The sequence below is a fragment of the Canis lupus genome, chromosome X, assembly GCF_048164855.1.
Source record: "Canis lupus baileyi chromosome X, mCanLup2.hap1, whole genome shotgun sequence".
NCBI lineage: Eukaryota > Metazoa > Chordata > Mammalia > Carnivora > Canidae > Canis > Canis lupus.
The window spans coordinates 113,579,305-113,602,488 of record NC_132876.1 but is presented as its reverse complement, the minus strand read 5'-3'; the positions used below and the strand labels follow the sequence as shown (position 1 = coordinate 113,602,488).

At 44.2% G+C, this 23,184-nt stretch overlaps 1 protein-coding gene across 2 annotated transcripts in view; it reads right to left on the bottom strand.

Annotated features, from left to right (window-relative positions):
* The window catches only part of VEGFD (vascular endothelial growth factor D), a 37,323-nt gene that overhangs the window by 9,651 nt on the left and 4,488 nt on the right, over positions 1-23,184 (bottom strand). For both annotated transcript variants that reach the window (XM_072816643.1, XM_072816644.1), the window contains exons 2-3: positions 5,845-6,055; positions 1,237-1,427 (exon numbers count right to left, since the gene is read on the bottom strand). In XM_072816643.1, coding sequence (XP_072672744.1) covers positions 1,237-1,427; positions 5,845-6,055 — 402 coding nt within the window. The remainder of the gene's footprint in view (positions 1-1,236; positions 1,428-5,844; positions 6,056-23,184) is intronic.

Below are 23,184 nucleotides of genomic sequence, written 5' to 3'. Positions count from 1 at the left end.
CTCAGGTCGTGATCTCAGGGTTAGGAGATAGAGCCCCGCATTGGGCTCTGCACTGGGTGTGGAGCCTGCTAAAGATTCTCTCTCTCCCTCTCCTTCTGCCCTTCCCCTTCCTCCTGCCCTCTCTAAAAAAAATTTTTTTTAAAGATTATTTCCTACCACAATATATTCGTTGCATATGTAATTTTATTGTTCCACCTCTGTTCACAATCACAAGGAGAACAGATTGTGTAGGTTAATGTGACAATTAAATGAACACATCAACATGCGTGAGGAATTTGCAACACAGAACCAAAAGGAATGCAGTTGGACTTCTAGGCTTTTAATGTTTTCCTAAGTTTATTATTACTGCTTTTCAGTGCAACATTTATTACATTTGACAACAATACGGTAGTGATAGAAAAACTTATCTACTGGGCAAAAGAGATTTTATAAGCTGGAGAGGGAAGAATTATTTCTTTCATGGGGACTAGAGAATGATTTTCAAAGATCTTTTGTGCTAGATACGCTCCATTTGCCCTTCCGGAGATGCCATCCTCTCTCCTTCCTCCCCCACTGGGTCTGTGTCTCAAGACACTGACCTCTGTGGCTGCACCTATAGGTCCCCTTGCCTCCTCCACCCCTTGCCCCCTACTCCTTGCAGCCACTCCTCCAGCTGGCCCAGCAGCCCTCTTCTCCCCTTTCTCTTGGGGTTCCTACAACTGCTCCAGCCCCCAGCCTCTTCGGTCCAGGGTGGGAACGGCTCCTGCTTTGGCTACCGCTGGGCACTTGACCACCCATCCTCCTTCCCACTTCCCTGCCCACACCACCCGGGTCAACTCTTCTCAGTGGCTCCACTTGAGCAACACAGAACCCAACGAATATGCAAGGCAGCCCCACTCTCTTCCTTCCTTTTATCGTTTGTTCTAGTAACTCCCTTGGGATTTTCTGATTCTTGACATCATGGCACCAGAGAGACAGGAGCCCATAGAAGTTCAGGGTCTGGAGTCCCACAGACCTGGATGTGGGTCCCAGCTCCGCCACAGGTTAGCTCTCTGAGCTCAGTTTCCTCATCTCTACAGGTAGGAGGAGAAGAGGATAGATACCCTGTTTGTTAGCTTGCTCCAGGGGTTAAGTGAGATGAGGCCCGCAAGGCCATTTCCGCACGGTGCATGGCAAGGAGCCTAGCTGGGGCTGTCAACACGCTTGTGGGGGGGGGGGGGGGCTCTGGAGGGGCCACACCTGCCGATGCCCCCGTACCTGTTTGGAGACGTAGGAGGTGCTCGTGTTCATACAGACGAGGCTCTCCTCGTTGCAGCAGCCGCCACAGCGGAACACGTTCACGCAGGGCGGCTTGAAGAACGTGTCGGTGCTCCTCCCCAGCTCGCTGGCCACCTCCACGCACGTCTCCCGGGGGCTGCACTGCGTCCGCTGCCACTCCTCGTCTATGACTGCGGACGGGACGCTCGTGGGCACTGGCTCAAGAACCGGCCCGGCCGTGCCAGCGCCGGCCAGTGGGCTGCCGGGCGCCGCCACGGTCACCTCGCCCGCTCCACGGTTCCTTCCCCGTCGCTCCTTTACCCAAAGATCGGTTCCAGAAAAAACTGAAACCAAAGTCTGAGCTCCTCCCCACTCACATGACACCTTCTTTGGTGAAGATCACTGTCTGCAGAATAAAACCACACCCGGGAGGCTCCCCGGGGGGGCCAGCGGTTTAGCGCCGCCTTGGGCCTGGGGCGTGATCCTGGAGTCCCGGGATCGAGTCCCGCATCGGGTTCCCTGCGTGGAGCCTGCTTCTCCCTCTGCCTGTGTCTCTGCCTCTCTCTCTCTCTCTCTCCCTCCCTCTCTCTCTGTCTGTCTGTCTGTCTCTCATGAGTAAATAAATAAAATCTTAAAAAATAATAATAAAAAAATAAAACCACACCAGGTGCATCTGGACGAGCTGGCCAGAAAGGAAGCAAACAGAGGCAGGTAAAGAAATGATGCGTGTTATCTAGAAGCAGTTTAAGGACACAGCTGGAAGGCATTCTTTTCTGCTTGAAGTCAGGTGTGGGTGGGTCCTGGCACCATCAAGAAATATATTTCTGGGGGCGCCTGGGTGGCTCAGTTGGTTAAGTGCCTGCCTTTCGCTCAGGTCATGATCTCAGGGTCCTAGGATGGAGCCCCATGTTGGGCTCCCTGCTCAACAGGGGATCTGCTTCTCCCTCTCCCTCTGCCCCTACCCCTCCTTGTGCCCTCTCTCTCTCTCTGTCTCAAATAAATAAATAAAATCTTTAAAAACAAAAATATTGGGGCAGCCTGGGTGGCTCAGCAGTTTAGCGCCGCCTTCAGCCCAGGGCCTGATCCTGGGTCCTGGGATCAGTCCCGTGTCAGGCTTCTGCATGGAGCCTGCTTCTCCCTCTGCCTGTGTCTCTGCCTCTCTCTCTGTGTCTCTCATGAATAAATAAATAAAATCTTTAAAAAATAACAAGAAATACATTTCTGTTGGTTGCTTAAGTAACTACCATAGGATTCAAAGCGGGCCAATGACACTAATGGAAATCTAAATGGAGCTCATCTTTGCCTCGGAGCCAGGGTTTTTTTCACTCGCCAGGGCCCAATACCAATGTTTATGAATGAAAGAAAGAAAGAAAGAAGAAAGAAAGAAAGAAAGAAAGAAAGAAAGAAAGAAAGAAAGAAAGAAAGAAAGAAAAATAAAAGGAAGTAAGCCAGTTCATTCTGATGGCACAAGCCATAATCTGGCCATTCTAACTAATTTGAGGGAAACCAGAAAAAGAGATCACCCTCTGGGAATAAAAAGATCACATACTTTCTTGTAAAACACTACTGGCTTTTGTCTCATGGTTTATTTTTAAAAATGGGATTCTGACACTTTGATACTCAGAGTTGTAGAGCCTTTCTGCAGATGTTTTGGGAAATGATTCAATTTTATGATAAAGACAACTCTAAAGACCTTCTTTTAGCCTCGCTGTGCGACTGTGGAGTTTGTCATATGTTGGAGGTGGTGGTGAAAACCTCCTGTGGTAGGAAGCTTCTAAACTGACTCCCGGTGATGCCCACCTCCCGGTGTGCGCACCCTTGTACAATCCCCTCCTCCCTGGGGGCTGGGCCTAGTGACTTGATTCTCATGAAGACAATACAAAAAAAGGGGTGGGATGTCACTTCCATGATTAGGTTTAAAAAAGACTGACTTCTATCTTGCCTGCAGTCTCTATCTCTCGCTGCCACTCTCTTTCTCTTGCCTTCTCAACTCGTAGGCGTTGATGAAGCAAGCCGCCCCGCTGGAAAGGTCCACATGGCAAGGAACTGAGCGCAGACTCTGGCCAACAGCCCGCGAGGAGCTGAGTCCTGCCAACAAGCCCCGAGTGAACTGGGAAGTGCATCCTGCCCCGATTAAACCTTGAGATGCCGCCTGCAGCCCAAAAAAGCCAGCAGTGTCTTACAAGATGATACCTTGACTGCAGCCTCTGCAGAGACCCTGAAGGAGAGACACCCGGCAAGGCCAGGTCTGTATCCCCAACCCACAGAAACTGTGAGATAAAAACTGTTGTTCCAAGCAGCTAAGTTTGAGGGTCATGTGTTCATACAGCAAGAGACAAACTCTTCTCCATTTTTACCCCACCTTCACATTTGTGCTGGTCTCTCCCCACATCATTCTGACTTCCCCCAGATGTGAATATGTTTTCACTGGAAGGGACAAAGAGAACTTCTGCTTGAAGTCTACAGGTACGATGTTATTGTTGGAGATCTGAGCCTAGTGTCTAAATTATTCCCTTGTAACACCTTTCTGTATCTTGACTCCCCCCCCACACACCATCTTGATATTCCTCAGAAGTCACTGAAAACACAAAAGACGAGATGTTTGGCTGCCTGAGAAACATTGCATATACTACACCATTTGCCTTAACTCTGTTTTTTCATCATAAAATCTTCTAACCCAAGAGACCTTTTTAAATTTCTGATTATGAATATATAAAGAGCCTACAGGCTGTAACCATAAGAGATAAATTACCCAATTAGGTATTAAAATGAGTATTACTTAATTCACTGTTATTAATCATGAATCCTGGGGAAAACAAGTAGTCAACTTATGAAAACATTCTCTGTTTAAAATTCTATTTAAATGTTGCTTTCCATTTGCTTTTTCGTATAACTAAGTTTTGAAAGTTGGAGTGATAAGATTTTAATAAAAATTGTGTGAAATTAAAAAAAATGTGTGGAATTATGACCAATGCACTGCTTAAAAGTTTCATAACTCTGCTATTTTTTCCTACTGTCCAGCAGGACTGCTCTGCCTCAGGGAATCACCCCAAAATCCATGACGAGAGTTGATAACAAATAACAATTGGTGTAACGCATCGATTTGATTATTTACTGCTTCTAACTTAGTAAATAACTTCAGATGATCCCCCCACGTAATAAGAGACATTTTGGAGTTGGCAAATTCCATATTTTTATGTTTTTTTAAAAATATTTTTATATTTTTTATGGTTTTCTTCTTAAAGAATGTCAATGTCACTGACTTTTCTTTTTTAATCACCTAATCTTGGTTGTATGGTAAATGCTTGTCTATCTCCATTCTCACAGAGTATCTCCAAGCTCACCTCAGGCTTTCAGATAGGGACCCTGGTTAAAGCCTTGGATCTCTAGGTGAGGTCTGGCTCCTTTGTTTCCAGTCTGTGCTAATTCACTACACAGAAACTAGAGCTTCAAACCTCTGGCTAAAGTGGGTTCTAGGCCAGGGTGCCAATCATCTCAACTCACCGAGACACACAGTCATACACACATGAGCACAAAGAATCCTCCTCACACTCAGGCCTGCAGTGCTGCCGAGAGATTTATCTCAACTATGCACAGCCTCCTCTGCAGCCGACAACAGTGGCCTGTGCAACATCATCATCTTTTTATAGGAAACAAAGGGAAACAAAGACAGATAATTCTAGAAAAAAGAAAATAATAATTTTGGCTTGCTGGTCAATTTGCATTATGTGATAGATATAATCCATTACTAGACAATTGTATGTTAATCAAACCTCAAATGCCAAATCAACAAGGCCACAGTGGCTTCTTGTGTTCTTTTGCTATGCCATCCAAAAAATCAAATGCCTAATCAGAGGCCACACAACTGTGTTTGGCAAGCTTCATTCATTATGGCATAGTACATACACAGACAATGGTTTTCTTATAAAGAACCTCCATACCTTACAGGGAACAATCACCGCCGTCCCTCTTATTTCAAATTAGGTCATTTCCTATCTGGAGTTTGGATTCTTTTGTCTAGAGGGTTCCTCACCTCCATCACCTAGTAATCTCAGTATGCAATATTACAATTCAGCTTCCAACCTCTACTTTTCATTTTTACTTAAAAAAAATCACAGAATTTTCAAGAAATAAAAAAGCTATGCCTAATTTATTGGTTTTTGTCCATGTAGGCATGGCAGTAGAATGCTCCTTGCTGATGGACACTGAGGTTGTTATATGTTTTTAAGTAAACCCAATGATTTCTTAATCCAATGATTAAGGATGGTCTTTCTGGGTTCGTTTTACATTCACATCTCTGTGTTCAATATATTTCTGAATTTTGAAGTGTTCTTTTGTGTCAGTTTTAGATCTCAAAATCACATTGAATATATTTCTCTGTAGAGTAAACATAGGAAACCAGGATTCTCTGCTGACACCAAAGCTCTGAAATCAAAGACACCCTTTTCTTCTCCCGGACACACACTAGCCCTGCTCAAACCTTTGGAAGAAGCTGGTGCATGTTTTGGTATCTGATGAAGAACAAGAATTGCTTACATACAGACACACACACATGCATGCAAGCACATGCATACACACTTACACGTGCATGTGCATGCACACACCTACCTTTTAGGGTTTCAATGTCATAGAAAGTTGCCGCAAACCTGGTGGCCCGATGGGATGCTGAGCGAGAGTCTGTGCTGGTCAAACTTTTGAGCTTCAGTCGGCATCTCCAGAGCTTCCAGTCCTCGAAGTGTGTGATCCGCAGCAGTTCTTCCAAACCAGAAGCTGCCCTAATCTGCTGTTCAGACCGCTCTAACGTTGACCGAGATGCCCGCTTTAAAAAAAAAAAATACTGGTTTCAAAGCCAGTTGCTGAAGTTTTAGTTTGTCTTGATAACCCTCATTGCTGACACTTCAAGATGGAAATAGAGCTGAAAAGAAGTTAGGGAGATTATTCAAATGTACATACCAGTATCTAGGAAAAATACTAGTTAGTATTTTTGGTTCATATTCTGCTCATTTATGACTGAATCAAAGCAATGATTCCCCCTGGTTCTCAGGACATTTAAAAACAATATCATACTGGGTTGAATGGTGGACTTCAAAATGACATGTGCATGTACTAATCCCCAGAACCTAGGAATGTGCCTTTATTTGGGCAGAGGATCTTTGCAGATGTAATGAAGTTAATGATCATGAGATGAGACCATCTTGGATTATCCAGGTGGACCTTAAATACAAAAACAAAATGTCCTTATGAGAGACAGAGAGGGAACATGGACACAGAGGAGGTTTTGTGAAGACGGAGGCAGAAATTCAAGCAATGCAGCCCCAAGCCAAGAATGGCTTGGGGCCCCCAGAAGCTGGATGAGGCAAGGAAGGATTCTCTCCAAGAGTCTTTGGAAGGAGCACAGCCCTGCCAACACCTTGATTTCACAATTCTGGATTCCAGAACTGTGAGAGAATATATATCTATTGTTTTAAGCCACTTACATTGTGGTAATTTGGTACAGCAGCCACAGGAAACTAATACAAATTTTAAGATCATACTGTTTTTGTGACAGGAGCCAATGACAATTGCTTTTGTCCCTGTTATCTGAGAAACTGATCCACAATGTCCTGGGGACCCTGCCTGTAGTCACACAAGAAAGGGAGTTTTTTTTTAAAAACCGTGATAACCTGAATTTTCTAAGTTCTAACATTTTTTTTAAAGATCTGTTTACTATTTCAAAGACATTGTTCTTTCTGATAAAATACACTTCTGAAGTTTATGTTGAAAATTTGCTTTCCATACAGTTGCACAAATTGTACCGGCTGACACAACATTTGTGAGACTGCCAATACAATATTTTCAACATAGTAGCTGAATTGTTTAAAATAAGGATACACAATGGTACATACATACAATGAAACACTATGTGCTCATCGAAACCAGTGATGGAGATGAATACTGGGACAGAATGAATTAAGATCCTCCCTGGACCGTGTTGGAGAAACGATACAGTGGTCTATTGTTAGGGACCCCGATTATCTCCTGCCCAGCCTGTGGTTACTAGATCTTTGTTTTCCTGGGCAGCTGGGATATGTGGGCTGAGGGGATTTTTAGAGCTGGGTGAGGGGCGGAGTCGAGGGACCGGGGCAGCTGCAGGATGGTACTGAGGAGGGTGCAGAGAGAGCTGCCTGCTGCAGGGGAAAAACAGGTGGGCAAATGGGACCTTTAGGAAGCTTGATGTTGAGTGATGTGATGTGCGCCCTCCTCCACTGCCCCTCAAACACTTTAATTAAAATCTGCATCATTCATCTGTATTTTAGGAGTAGGATTTTTTTGGTTGTTTTTAGATATGATGGTGGATATTGAGTGTTGTCCAAAAGTGGGTGCTCAGAAGACCAAGTGTGGTCCGAGTCATACATGTATGACTCAGTCATGATGTCTTTTTAATTTATGTGTGTATAACATACATGATATATGTATGCATATATAAAAAATTACCACTGTTCATCATATATGTAAAATTATAGATGTATAAAAAATATCTGGAGGGATATACATGAAAATATAAACAGTGGTTCCTACTTTAGATCAGAGGCTGTCGAACTACAGCTCCTTGGCCTAATTCAGCCTGCTGCCTGCCTGTTTTATGAATAAAGTTTTATTGGCACACACCACGCACATTCATGTACATGTTGTCTATAATGGCAGGGTTGAGAAGGTGCAACAGAGACCTTCACAGCAGTTTGAATCTTGAGGCCATCGTCCTTTTCAAATTTCAATTCTTTATCTTTTCAGGCATTATGTTCTTCATTATTCCACATATTACACTGTCTCAATTCTATTTTCAAAATATTTAACAGACATACATTGGAGCCTTATAATGATCTTACAGGTCTCTTAAATGTGCTTTCATATTTATATGTTTTGTTCTCCCTTCATCTCTCTTCAACGTGTTAAACTAATTGGTTCATCTTCCCAATCACCAAGTCTCCAATTGTGTGAGTCTAGAGTTTGCTTTGGTAAGCTTTTTTTTTTTTTTTTTAGAGTTTTTATTTATTTATTCATGAGAGACACAGAGAAAGAGGCAGAGACATAGGCAGTGGGAGAAGCAGGTTCACTGTGGGGAGCCTGATGTGGGATTCAATCCCAAGACCCTGGGATCATGACCTGAACCGAAGGCAGATGCTCAACCACTGAGCCACCCAGGTGCCCCTGCTTTGGTAAGCTTTTCATTTCTATCACCAGTTTTCTAATATTATAGATATTTCCACTTCGTTCTCCTTTCCATCTTTTTGTTTCATTTCTGTATGTTTCTCCTAATGTCTCATTTTATCTTATGAATATTATTCCTTTCTTCCTCTCTTTGATGGTCCTAAATACACTTATTTCTTCAAATTACATTTTAACTTCATATATACGACTTATATCCTGATTATTAATTTTACCAGCTGTCTTTCTTAGCAGTAATTGCCTGTCTGAACTTTGGAATTTTGTTTAGTAGTTTCACCTTCATTGGGAGGTTTGTTTTTCTATTCTTTCTTCATTTACACATTGCTTCTGTATCCAGGGAGCCGATGAAGTGTACTCATGGGGCGCATTGCCCACTGAGGTTGAAATCTTGGTGGCCTCCACCTTCCAGACCCAGAGTGCATCTGTTCTGCAGCTTTGGGCTTCATGTTTTTTGAAAGTTTATTTGTATTGAGGGATAACTGACATACAACTTGGTATAAGTTCAAGGTGTACAACGTATTGGTCTTTTCAGCTTGATGTATTTGATACCATTTCTTTTTTTAAGATTCTATTTATTTATTTGAGAGGAAGAGTGCGATCACAAGCAGGGGTAGGGGCAGAGGGAGAAGCAGACTCCCCACTGAGCAGGGAGCCAGACTTGGGTCTTGATCCCAAGACCCCGAGATCATGACCTGGGCCCAAGGCAGATGCTTAAGCAACCTAGCCACCCTAGTGCCCCTTTGGTATCATTTCTGCAAATGTTTGCCATCTGCAGATGTTCACCACCATTTGATCAATTTTATATTTTACCTAGCATGGCTATGGACTAAAAAAGATCTCAAAACATGAATTGAGAAGGTCATCTTGCTTGGAAGTTCAGATATGAATGCGTGTGTATTTAATTAAAGTGGAGAATCTTGAACAGGTTTCTAAGCTGAGGGAAAGAGCCAACAGAGAGAAAGGCACTGAATACATATGCAGGAGAGATCAAGCAGAGGGGTTGGTTTGACCTAAGTTCCAGAGATGAATGGATGAATGGATGAGAGGATCATCCTCTGAAATAGGTTCACAGAGAACAACATGGGTTTGCAGACAGCGGGACTGCTTGGAGCCTACGATTTCTCATTTCTCTGTGAAGTTTAAGTCAAGGCAATTTTGGGACCCCTGGGTGGCTCGGCGGTTGAGCGTCTGCCTTTGGCTCAGGTCGTGATCCCAGGGTCCTGGGATCAAATCCCGCATCGGGCTCCCCACAGGGAGCCTGCTTCTCCCTCTGCCTGTGTCTCTGTCTCTCTCTCTGTGTCTCCCATGAATAAATAAGTAAAATCTTTTTTAAAAAATAGATAAAGGCGATTTTCTGGGAGCGAGGGGAGGAGGAAGCTTGAAGAGCAAAGATAGGGTTTGTGGAACAGGCATCAAATTTAAGCAGCAGTCGTCTAGGAAATCTGGGGATGAAACTGCATAATTGCCCACGTCTCGAAGCAACTCAGAAATGCAATGATTCTCCATTAGGGCTCATTTGTCAATAGCCTCTCTTTTCCTGATTATCCATTGCCTCTTCTGGTTGGACAGTAATCCTACTTCATGTTCAATGTAATCTTTGAAATAAAATTTTGTTACATCATTGCTTCCACATGAAAATAATGAAACCAATCAAACTGCTGCTTAAATGTTTTAAGAATCGTACTAGACCGAAAGGACTTTTATTTATTGAGGCAAATTTCATTCAATACCACCCATAAATACAGAGTGATGTGTGTTTTCATGGTTCTTACAGGTTTCAATTCAATCTCAGAAATGTTTTTAAACTATCCAAGGGAGAACTCAGGAGAAAATATAAAATCTCTGGATTGAATGAAAGGCACTGAACGACTCATAACACTTGCCTCATCATAAAAAAAGTGCAGTGTTTACTCAAATACTCAGAGTTACTTAAGCATGCTTTAAGCCTCATAATTTAAAATAGAGTCTGAAATAGCTGAGAAATTGCAGACAGTCATTTTGCTATTACAAGCGCAAGTCCTAACCACTCAACATCAGCAGAGACCTGACGACTAATTCATCGGGGGGTACGTCTCTAAAGGGTCAGGAATGGCTGCTGGTTTCCAAAAGACTTTCTGCACTGGCTGATTTTTGTATAATTAACTTTATGTGATCAGCTTGGGTAAGGCAAAACTTAAAATCACAAAGTGTAAAATATCATCCCAAATATATATTCACACCATTGATTTCAATAGTTTTAACTACCAAACACTTGCCAAATAAATTGCTCATGATTTCTTCCTCTTTTCTAGGGGAAGTCCTCATCAAAACTAAAATAATTAGAAAGCACTGAGCAGAGAGGAAGGAAGCGAGGCAGGGTTACCCGGGGTCTGCTTTTGGTTACAGCAGCGCCTTGTCTTTATGTGAGTGATAATTAATCCAATACTATTAGCAATTTCACTCCTAAATAACAAATCATTCTCTGATGTCCTGGCTACCTCAGCCAGTTTCTAAGATGTGAGGCTTAAAGTCTTTGTAACAAGATTTTACCCTTCTTTCAATGTATACTTTTTTCTTTTTTCTTTTTTTTTTTAAATATGTTTATTCATGGGAGACACAGAGAGGGAGCAGAGACACAGGCAGAGGGAGAAGCAGGCTCCCTGTGGGGAGCCCAATGGGGGACTTGACCTGAGCCAAAGGCAGAAGCTCAACCGCTGAGCCACTCAGGTGCCCCTAAATTCCCTTTTCTGCGGTACAGTAGGAAGGGTAACCATTTCTCCTTTTGCTAATTCCCAAGTTCACGTGGCACTCTCCCCTGAGGAGGCAGGAGAAGCTCCACAGCTCAGGCTTAGGGATCTGAGCCAAGGGTATCTAAAGTGGCAGGCAAGATGTCTGGAAAGTTATGGTGCCTCGGTTTCCCAGAGGGATTTGGAAGTGTCCATGTTGTGGGGGAATCAAAGGCCTCCTGAACACCTGCTAATTTAAATTCTAAATTGCGGGATCCCTGGGTGGCGCAGCGGTTTGGCGCCTGCCTTTGGCCCAGGGCGTGATCCTGGAGACCCGGGATCGAATCCCACGTTGGGCTCCCGGTGCATGGAGCCTGCTTCTCCTTCTGCCTATGTCTCTGCCTCTCTCTCTCTCTCTCTCTCTGTGTGTGACTATCATAAATAAATAAAATAAAAGGCCACCTTTTTATAAAAAATAAAATAAAATAAAATAAATTCTAAATTGCTGGCCCCTCTCCTCCTCTAAACTATCTAGTAAAGTAACACATCCAAAGAGTAAACAGAGGCATGATTTGGGGATATCAAGAAGCCATGCTGAAAAGAACAGCGGGAGGGGCACTCTGGTTGGGAACAGAACCAGGTGAAGGGTGGGAAGAGGGGCAGATAAGGTTAGGGCGAGGCTGGCACATGAAGAGGTACCACTTCACATCCACCAGGATGGCTCTGGTCGAAAAGACTGACAGCACACCAAGTGCTGTCGGGGACTTGGAGCCATGGGAGCCCTCTTCCACTGCCGATGGGATTGTAAAAATGGTGCTGCCACTTTGGAAAAGAGTTCAGCAGTTCTTTAAAAAGTTAAACCTAAATTTACCATACAACCAACCCATTCTACTCCTAGGTATTCCACCAAGAGACAGAAAATAGATTATTGGCTGGGGCCAGGCATGGAAGTTAGGGCTAATTACAAAAGGGCACGAGGGATCTTATATAGATGATGGCTGCACAACTCAGTAAGTCTACTAAAAATCGTCGATTTACTTATAACAGGTGAATGGCTAAGTTTTCGGGTATGCAGATGGTCTATCACCCTAATTGTTTAAAACTGAACGGAGGAAGGACTGGAAGCTTGAAGGCCAGGCTGCTTGTACCAAGTCAAGAGGCAATGGAAAACCCTGGAGAACTGAATATTACTGGACGTCCATTTCATTGGCTTGCTCTTTTGTTCATTTCTTCTTGCTCTGGCTTTGGTCCACGCTGTTCCCTCTGCTTGGAGTCCTCCACTCTCTGTCCAGCTAAACCTTTCTTAGCCAGGTGTTACCTTCTGAGGGAGACCTCCCCCACAACTCTCACCCCCGCCTGGGTCTGATCCCAAGGTCACATGGATTCACAGCACCCCATTTCTTTCCTTCTCGGAGCTCACCACCACTGACACTAATGAATTAGTTGGGTCATTACTTGCTCAGTGTTTGTCTTCCTCACTGAGGAATATAATTGTCTTCCTCACTGAGTTGTAAGGGCCACGCAACAGTAATGACATGTCTTATATAATGTCTTATTCAAATAATAGCAACAGTAAGAGCTAAAGATTTATTAAAAGTATGAAACAAATTGAAATATGAAAAACACTATAGAAAATCTAACCCTGGGGGGACGCCTGGGTGGCTTAGCGGCTGAGCATCTATCTTCCCCTCGGGTCATGATTCTGGGATCCCAGGATCGAGTCCTGCATCAGGCTCCCCTGAGGGGAGCCTGCTTCTCCCTCTGCCTATATCTCTGCCTCTCTCTCTGTGTCTCTCATTAATAAATAAATAAAATCTTTAAAAAAAAAAAGAAAAGAAAATCTAACCCTGGGATTATTCATTTGTTCAAACTACATCACTTATCTTTTAAGTATCTTTCTCCAAGTGTCCTCTTTCCAAGTCCAAATCCAATGTCGCTTAGTCCGTCAAGCTTTCTATGATGTCCCTAACTTATACTATATTATTTATGAACACGTTGCATCTTCCTTACTAGACTGTGATCTCCTTGAGGGTGGAATATAATTCTGCTTCATCCTTTTTACATAATAAGCACTTAGCAGATATCTGATGAAGAAACTGATGAGTAATAAATACATACATGCACTTGACAAAGAGCAATGGGACCCAGGTTTGTATGGTCTGTTTAAAGTTTTGTATAGAGTAGCGCTTCTCAAAGCTTAACGTGCCTACGAATCGCCTGGCCATCTTCTTAGAATTCAGAACCTGATGCAGGAGGTTTGGGGTGAACCTGGGATGCTTGAATTTCTAACAAGCTCCCAGATGATGGTGCTACTGTTGGCTGGCTGACCACACTTTGAGAAGTAAGGGCAGCAGCGATTCTCAGCCTTGGCTTCCCCTTGAACCTCCCGGGGAAGAAGCTTCAAAGAAATGCTGATGCTTTGCGATGCCATCCCCAGAGGTTCACATGTTATGGCTCCCGTAGCTTTGCCATCAGGATTTATTTTTTTTAAGCTTCCCGAATGTTTGCTAGTCTTAGAGGAAGCTGGGTGGGAGATATATAGGAACTCTCTCTACTCCTATCTTTGAAACTTTTCTGTAAATTTAAGACTACTTCAAAATAAAAAGTTTATTTAAAAAATCTTCCCAGGTGATTTCAGGGCACCGGGGTGGCTCAGTCGGATAAGCAGCCAACTCTTGATTTCAGTTCACATCATGATCTTGGGGTTGAGATCAAGCCCCACGATGGGCTCCATGCCCAGCGAGGAGTCTGCTTCTCTCTCCCTTTGCCCCTGCCCCTGCGCATGCCCTCTCTCTTTCAAATAAATAAATCTTTAAAAAAAATCTTGGCAAGTAATTTTAATGAGAACCACTCATTTGGGGGATGGTGCATGCCGGTATATGTCCAAAGATCTTGGTTAGTGCCTAAGTTATGTACAAGTCCATTCAGTAGGGAATACATGGCAGATGCACGCTGAGAAATAACCTTATTCTTTAAACCCTTTTGGGTTACACCTTGGATTCAAAATACTTGTGTAAGTATCTTGCTTTACTGGATTTCCAAAGCCTTTCTTAACTCAAGTCAGCTGATTGATTGATGGTGGATCAGTTCCCAACCTGTATGACTTTTTCAAGATTGAAGACCAACAATAACGTTTTCCAGGCAGAAGAGCATGAGGAGGTCAGCTGCCTTTCCTGAGACCATGCTAAATGACAGAATAAATTGCTTCTCAAATTTCCAAGGACTCAAAACAACCCATTTCTCAAAACCAAAATAAAACCAATAGGTAGTACTTCAACCTACTGGAATTCAACAGGGAAGTGCAAAGTGCAATCCGTTCACAAGGCAGCCCACAAAGTATCTGAATGAAAATATAAATGAGGAGTATAAGCATGGATGCCTAGGGGGCAGGGACGTGGCTTGGAGTACATGGTGGGGCTCAAATCCCAGCTCTGAACTCTCAGGCCTTCTGCAAGGAGTTTCGGAGTGGGGCCGCTGACTACTGTCCTCAAAGAGCCATGACGAGCTCTTCTTGGGCCATCCAGTCCCATGCTATTAAGAATCCTCCTGTTCCTAGATCTGAAAAAAAAGACCAGCTTTGCAAAATTCCTCTCTGGACCCCTTGAGAGCAGTGAGTCTAAGCTTGGGATTCCAAACCTTTCAAAAACTGTTGGTGTCATTGTATCAACCATGTTGGCAATATCTTCAGGAAGTTGGGTAATAAGAAGGTGGAGTGAATAGAATCTATATATTGGGAAAATCCAGAAGCTTCGGTGTGAGCTATGGAGGGAACACATTTCACACGACTTTCCCTCGATTTGCTTAGGGATTTACAAGCGTTGCCTGGGGACACAGTTTTATGACTTGCCCCTGGGGGTCGGGGGCATCGCAGCAGTCAGCAATTTCCCTTTGCAGTAGGTTTGCTGAGGTGGATCGGGTTGCAACAAATAATTCTGTGTTCCCTCCACCTCTTAAGAACTTCTGTTTTGCTGCAAGAGCATGACGTTTTATGTCTTTGCCTCCCATGGCTCCCAAGTGAAAATAACACTCCCAGAAAGGAAGCTGGGCCTGACACCATAAGCCGTGGCCAACTGGAGAGGGAACCAGGTGGATTTGAACTGTTCACGACTGGTTTTTAATGGTACAACACTCTGGAAAACTCTGTGTTGGCAGTGTCTGACAATGTTTGGCATATGTTCACCGTATGACCCAGCGGTCACACTCCTGGGAATTTGCCCTTGATAAAGGAGGACTTAGGTTCACCCCAAACCCTTTACACTGTTTACAATAGCTTTCCTCATAATAGTCCCCAAACTGGAAACAACCCATATGTCATTCAGAGGGTGAGTGGTTAAGCAAACTGCCCCGTCCATCCTGTGAAATACCACTCAGCAAGAACCCAGAATGATCTGGTGTGCGCAGCAACCTGGATGCATCTGCTGGGCATTGGCCGTGGAAGAAGCCAATCTCAAAAGGTCACATGCTGTATGACTCCATTTAGGACACTCTCAAAAAAAAAAAAAAAAAAACGCAAATGATAGTGATGGAGAACAGATCAGAGGTTGCCAGAGCTTGGCGGGGAGGGTGTGACTTGGAAAGGAGACCATAAACGACTGTTTCTCTATCCTGATTCCAGTGGTGGCTACACAAATCTCTACGTGTGTTAAAATTCATGGGACTGCACGCCAAGAGGGAAAAGACATTAATGACTTTAAACATAAAGTATGCTGGCTTGGCACCAAGACACTACTCTTTTTTAGCTCTTTGCCTGAAGGTCAAAGGTCTTTGCTTTGGTTTCCTTTTCTGGTTTTGTGGATGGCGATGCTAACAGTGCCCACCTCAGAGAGCTGATGTGATTACAGGAGGTCCTATGTAGGAAAGGGTCAGGCACACAGTAGGTGTCTAGTAAAGGTAATTCCCTTTCTTTCCCTTCTCGGGGTAGGGCATCTGGTCCTGCGCTGCGGTTTAGAGGTCTGTGTTTCATGCCCCCTTGGCTTCTCTTTAGTAACCAGAGGGGTGTCGGACAAGAGCAAGACAGGAAATTTCCATCACGGTAAATAAAAACTTTAAAAGAGAAAAACTTTTCCAGGGTAAATCAAGGACAAGCTTTCTCTTCTTTTTTAACATTTCTTGGAAGTGTTTTCAGATGGCTGATTTTGAAGTAATCTGCTCTGGCTTTACATATATCTTCATTGATGGATGAAGAAACAACCCACTTCTTAAACCTTTGTGTTCTGTTATTAGGGTCTGGCCTTCCCCAGAACACATGGTACCTAATGGAATGGGGTGCCCCAATGAAGGGCAGGGAGGAGAATGCAGGCTTACAAATAATTATTGCTGGGGCTGCTCAGAGGGAGCTGGAGCCCTGGTCCTGCTTCTCTGAAATCCAGGAACCTGGCCGTCTGGGGGCCTCATGCTCCCGGTGGCTCTTTGACTAATGTAGTTTTGTACTGAAATGCATATATATGAGAAACCTGGGATGTTGAATTAAACTTGACTAAGGAAAGGAACTGCAAACTCAGGGAAACTGTGTGTGTGTGCATGCGCTCACATGCACACAGACACATGCATGCATTTCCGTGTGTGTGCATAGTTGTCTGGGTTTTTTTTTTAAGGCAATACTGGAGGACTATGATGCCTAAAACTTCCACATCTTCCAGTTTGAGGAATACTGTGGGTGATTTTCTCACCAGCCAAATGGGGAGGTTTGGGGAGATGTCTATGCTCCTCTTTACATTTTTTAAGTCTAAATATTTTTTAAAATTTGTTTATTGAATTTAATTTCGTTAACATCCCCCTTTACATGTTTTATTTCATTTTATTTTTTAAATAGGCTCCATGCTCAGCATGGAGCTTGAACTCATGACCCTGGGATCAAGATCTGAGCTGATATCAAGAGTCGGGACACTTGACCGACTGAGCCACCCAGGTAGCCTTCCCCTTTTATGCATTTTAAATCCATGCTCTGCTCCCATCAGACGTTATCTGTGCGTAGGAGATGTGCAGCAGATGAGTGTGGGGTGGGCTTGAGTGGCAAGACCCAAGAGTGCTCTGAATAACCCCAAGAGTATATATTCCTGAGGTCTGTTACAGTTTCTTTGTCACTGATCTCAAAAGATCAAGGGCCCAATATGTAAGGAAACAACTCAAAACCTTCATGGTAATTAGGTTATTGTAAAAAACAACTTCACAGCTGCCCCCAAAAAGGGAGAAATATCTTTCTAAGCCCTATTGATGTTGGGCCGTGTGACTTGCTTTGACCAGTGAGACATTACAAGGCATGATGCAGCGTACTGAAATGTACTCAGGGGTGCACACTTCTACATTTCCACCATCACAAGACTCTGCTCCTGTCCACTGATTCAAGGAGGATCAGAGACATGGGGGGCAGACCCACACTCAGCCTATGGCTTGAGCCTTGATCCTGACCCCCAGCTGGCCCACAGCAACATGAGTGAGAATAGATTATTGGTGTTTGAAGCCACTGAAATTTGGACTGGTTTGTTACACAGCATTATTGTGACAACAGTTAACTGCTACAGCCCTGTTCCAGCCTAAGTGTAACACAATCCATTGGATGAGCAGAGGATCTTCATCTCACGGCCTTTGTCATGGCAGCCTTGTTCTATTGTTGGCAGTCAGCCCGGTGTGTCCCCTTCTTCCTTTCTTCCAAAGATGCAGTGGTCCCCTGTCAACACCCATGGCTCTCCCTCTCTTCCTCACCAATATCCTCTGCACCGTCTAAAATGCCCAGTGATCCCCTGCGTTGCTGTGATGATGCAGTTACGAACCAAGCACACCATCGCAGAGGCTGCTTTTACTTTTTCATCCCACTCTGTTCTTTTTGGGGAATCTTGATTTAGGATGAATTCAAGGCATTCATTCGGTTAAAATTACACCCTTCCTAACTCTCTCCAGAATGGAACCATAAGCAGCAACAAAATATTTGCCGTGGCAATAGTCCACAAATGTCATTCTCTCTCTCCAGAAACAATTCTAGCCAAACCAAGATTTCAGAAAAGCAATGCTTTTCTCTAACATGTGAGTGTTATAATTATTTAGTAACAATGAACAACAACAACAACAACAAAAGACTCATAAAAATTTACATTATAGGACTGCCTGGGTGGCTCAGTCAGTTAAGCGTCTGCCTTCGGCTCAGGTCATGATCCCAAGGTCCTGGGATCGAGCCCCACATTGAGCTCCCTGCTCAGTGGGGAGTTTGCTTCTCCCTCTCCCTCTGCCTGCCGCTCCCCCTGCTAGTGCTTTGTCAAATAAATAAATAAAACCTTTTTTGAAAGTTACATTATTACTTAAAGTTCCAGGCATTAAAATTATCCTTCCCACAGGCCAAACTGAACTCCTCAGCTGCTGGTAAGACATGAAAATAACTAAGACATCTTTATTTTATAAAAATATCATTTCCACTCATGTGCCTGGCACATGTTAGACATTCTACAAATATTTACTGAACTGAACGTACAGCTGTCCTTTTTTCCAGGGAAAAGGAGCCTACTCTTGAACAGCAGAAATAAACTTGAGTGTCTTCCTTCAGCGACTCTACTTCAGTATCCAACCATGGTTGTTTCCCATCTCAAAGATATGTTCAGAAACATGTAGAAGCAATCGAAGTTGTGTTAGTCATTTACATTGTTCACCAAATATTTCTAGCTTTCTATCTTCTGAGCACATGGAAGGATTGCACTTCCTGGCCCCTTGTGGTTAGATGGAGCCATGGGTCAAGAGGCTGTGACCAGAAGTGACGTGTGTCACTTCCAGGCCAGAGCATTTAACTGCCAAGGAAAGACTCTTTGGGGCTTTCCTGCCCCCTGTCACAGTGATTAGGGACAATCAAGATGTGGATGCTCAGCCAGTTTCATCCTGAACCAGAGCTGATCCTGAACTAACCAGGACAGTCCTTTGGTATGAGCAATAAATAAACCCGTTTAGAGTCACCACGATCTGGGGGTTGCTTGTTATTGTAGCATATTCTGGTCTATGCGGACTGACAAAGTATCAAACCAGAGTCCTTTGCCATCATCTCCCACATCCCCACAAATCACCAGATGAAAACACCGCACTTCTCAGGGATGCCAAAGATAAAGGAACTCATCCAGGCGTCCCTGTTTGATCCAGATCCGCTGTGTGGCCCAACGCTGCCCTACCCGTCTCTCTGTGGGTGCCAGGCTAGACTATGGGCAAGGGGACTCCCTTCCAGGATTCTTCCATATCACGTCTGAACCCTCTCCTCCCCACAGGAGAACGCCACAGGGTGAATACACTGTCTCAGCAAAAATGCTTCAGAATCTAAACAGCTGAAATCAGACAAGCCATGGGGAGAGGAGGCGTCGGAGGTTCTTCAATGCAGCAGTTTATAGCCTGCGTGTCTCAAAATCCTATAGGCCTTGTCGGTGCACACACACTTTTTTTCTTTTTCTTTTTATTGGAGTTTGATTTGCCAACATAGAGCATAAAACCCAGTGCTCATCCCGTCAAGTGCCCACCTCAGTGCCCGTCACCCAGTCCCCCCGTCCCCCCGCCCACCTCCCCTACCACCACCCCTTGTTCGTTTCCCAGAGTTAGGAGTCTCTCCTGTTCTGTCTCCCTCATTGATATTTCCCACTCGTTTTCTCTCCTTTCCCCTTTATTCCTTCACTATCTTTTATATTCCCCGAATGAATGAGACCATATAATGATTGTCCTTCTCCGATTGACTTACTTCACTCAGCATAATATCCTCCAGTTCCATCCACGTCGAAGCAAATGGTGGGTATTTGTCATTTCTAATGCCTGAGGAATATTCCATTGTATCCATAGACCACAGCTTCTTCTTTTTTTTTAACAAATTTATTTTTTATTGGTGTTCAATTTGTCAACATACAGAACAACACCCAGTGCTCATCCCGTCAAGTGCCCACCTCAGTGCCCGTCACCCAGTCATCCCCACCCCCTGCCCACCTCCCCTTCCACCACCCCTAGTTTGTTTCCCAGAGTTAGGAGTCTTTCATGTTCTGTCTCCCTTTCTGATATTTCCCACATATTTTTTCTCCTTTCCCCTTTATTCCCTTTCACTATTTTTTATATTCCCCAAATGAATGAGACCATATAATGTTTGTCCTTCTCCGATTGACTCATTTCACTCAGCATAATACCCTCCAGGTCCATCCACGTTGAAGCAAATGGTGGGTATTTGTCGTTTCTAATGGCTGAGGAATATTCCATTGTATCCATAGACCACAGCTTCTTTATCCATTCATCTTTCGATGGACACCGAGGCTCCTTGCACGGTTTGGCTACTGTGGACATTGCTGCTAGAAACATTGGGGTGCAGGTGTCCTGCCATTTCACTGCATCTGTATCTTTGGGGTAAATCCCCAGCAGTGCAATTGCTGGGTCATAGGGTAGCTTTATTTTTAACTCTTTGAGGAACCTCCACACAGTTTTCCAGAGTGGCTGCACCAGTTCCCATTCCCACCAACAGTGCAAGAGGGCTCCCCTTTCTCCACATCCTCTCCAACATGTGTTGTTTCCTGTCTTGTTAATTTGCCCCATTCTCACTGGTGTGAGGTGGTATCTCATGGTGGTTTTGATTTGTATTTCCCTGATGGCAAGTGATGTGGAGCATTTTCTCATGTGCTTCTTGGCCATGTCTATGTCTTCTTTGGAGAAATGTCTGTTCGTGTCTTCTGCCCATTTCTTGACTGGATTATTTTTGGGGTGTTGAGTTTGAGAAGTTCTTTATAGATCTTGGATACTAGCCCTTTATCTGATAGGCCATCTGCAAATATCTTCTCCCATTCTGTAAGTTGTCTTTTAGTTTTGTTGACTGTTTCTTAAGTATCGATTCTCTTACAGGCTTTGTACCAGGTGACTGTGACAGTGAAGTCACAATGCAGAGTTCCCACACTCAGGGCCCCCCGTGCAAGAGCCCTTGGGCTGTGCCTCCTGCACCCAAGCGAAGGAACTCCAGCTGGGGCCAGAGCAGCGGCGTGTGGCCAATGCCAAAGAGCATAAACAACTTTTTTTTTTTAAAAAAAAAAGCTTTATTTATTTGTTTGAGAGAGAGAGCACACAGAGGGAGAGGGTGAAACTGGCTCGATCCAGGGCTTGATCTTGACCCTGGGATCATGACCTGAGTCCAAGGCAGATGCTTCATGGACTGAGCCACCCAGGTGCCCTGGGCATAAGCAACATCTTTTTTTTTTTTAATTTTTTTTTATTTATTCATGATAGGCACACAGTGAGAGAGAGAGAGGCAGAGACACAGGCAGAGGGAGAAGCAGGCTCCATGCACCGGGAGCCTGATGTGGGATTCGATCCCGGATCTCCAGGATCGCGCCCTGGGCCAAAGGCAGGCGCCAAACCGCTGCGCCACCCAGGGATCCCATAAGCAACATCTTAAAACAAAAAACAAAGGAAGGGAGAGAGAGAGAGAGAGAGAGAGAGAAAGGAGAAATGTCCCTGTTCTTAAAAAGCTTTCCTTCTAGTGGAGGATGACAGAGCAATAAACTTACACACAAATTAAAAATGTCAGGTACTAAAAAACAAAACAAAACAAAACAAAACAAAACAAAATGTCAGGTACTGAGAACATACAATGCAGAGGATAAAATCACGTAATGACACAGATCAGGGTTGGCAAACTCTGACCTGTGGGCCAAATCCAGCCTACAGCCTATTTTACTACGGCCCGTGAACTAAGAATTATTTTTTATGAATTTAAATGGTTGCAACAAATGAAAAGAAGAGGAGGATCATTTCAAGACGCATGAAAATGATACACAATTCAAATTTCAGTGTCCATAGAGTTTTACGAACACAGCCACACCCCACATGATCTGCCCAGGTTACTTCTCCAGCCTCAACAACCAGGCTCTGGCCTCCACTCTCCCTAATCCAACTACACTGGCCCCCTGGCTGCTACCCAAACACCCAAGCCACCTCCTCGCCCTCCCCATGGCCAGGGCACAGTGGCTGTCTCTGCCCCCCTCTCTTCCTTCAGGGGTCTGCAAAAGTAAAATCAAATCAGAGGTCTCCCTGACCCATCACTCTGTTGCTTGATCTTCTTCATGGTGCTCCCCCTGGCAGGTTATAGATTTGCCATTGCCTGCCTCTCCCCACCACACTTGGAATGTAAGTTCTGTGAGAGTCAGAATGCTGTCTTCTTTCCTGTTGCATTTCCAGCACTGACCCCAGTGCCCAGACATAGTGGTGCTCACCAATGAAGTGAATGAATCGTCGAACACGGTTCAATTCTAATGAGAGGCCAAGGAGATCCTTTACCAACTGGGACATCACGATCAGTCAAAGCTTTCATGATGCAGGGAGGTCTCAGCGTGTCTTTGTTTTATAATGTCCTGGTATCGTGGCAGAGGTTGTAAAAAGTGGTGGCAAGAGGGAGAAAACTGGACTTGCATAGAAGCCACCTAAGGAGAAAGATCTCATCTCCTCTCATCTCAATCATGTTCCTATGTATAGTTTCCCACCCTCAGCTAATCTCAAGTGGTAGGAAAGAGTTAAGTTTAGAAATGTGCTCAGAAACGTTACTGTCATATGTGTCTCCATTTCTCAAGGACCTCCAGCCAACTGCAGTAGTGATAAATGTGCCCAGGAGTTCCAGATCTTATTACATCAGGCTCTACATGGAAGCATTTTTATGTCCAAATACTATATTTTCATCCCATAAACGATTTTTTATAAGCTTCTCCCAAAAGGGGTTCCATAATGGAACTTGCTCAACATTTAGTATTACTGGTCTTTTTTTTCTCCCCCTAGAGCTCATAGGCGTCTACAGTAAAGGTTTATCCACAAGCCCAAATCAGGATTTTTAAATCAAAAAATAAGTCAAACAAGGAAGATATAAGATACAGGGGTTCTACTGTATCCTGAATACCACTAATATGCTATGACGATATAAAAGCTTCAACCACCGTTAAAAGTGACTAACTAGGGCAGCCCGGGTGGCTCAGTGCTTTAGCGCTGGCCTTCAGCCCAGGGCATGATCCTTGGAGACCCGGGATCGAGTCCCACATCGGGCTCCTGCATGGAGCCTGTTTCT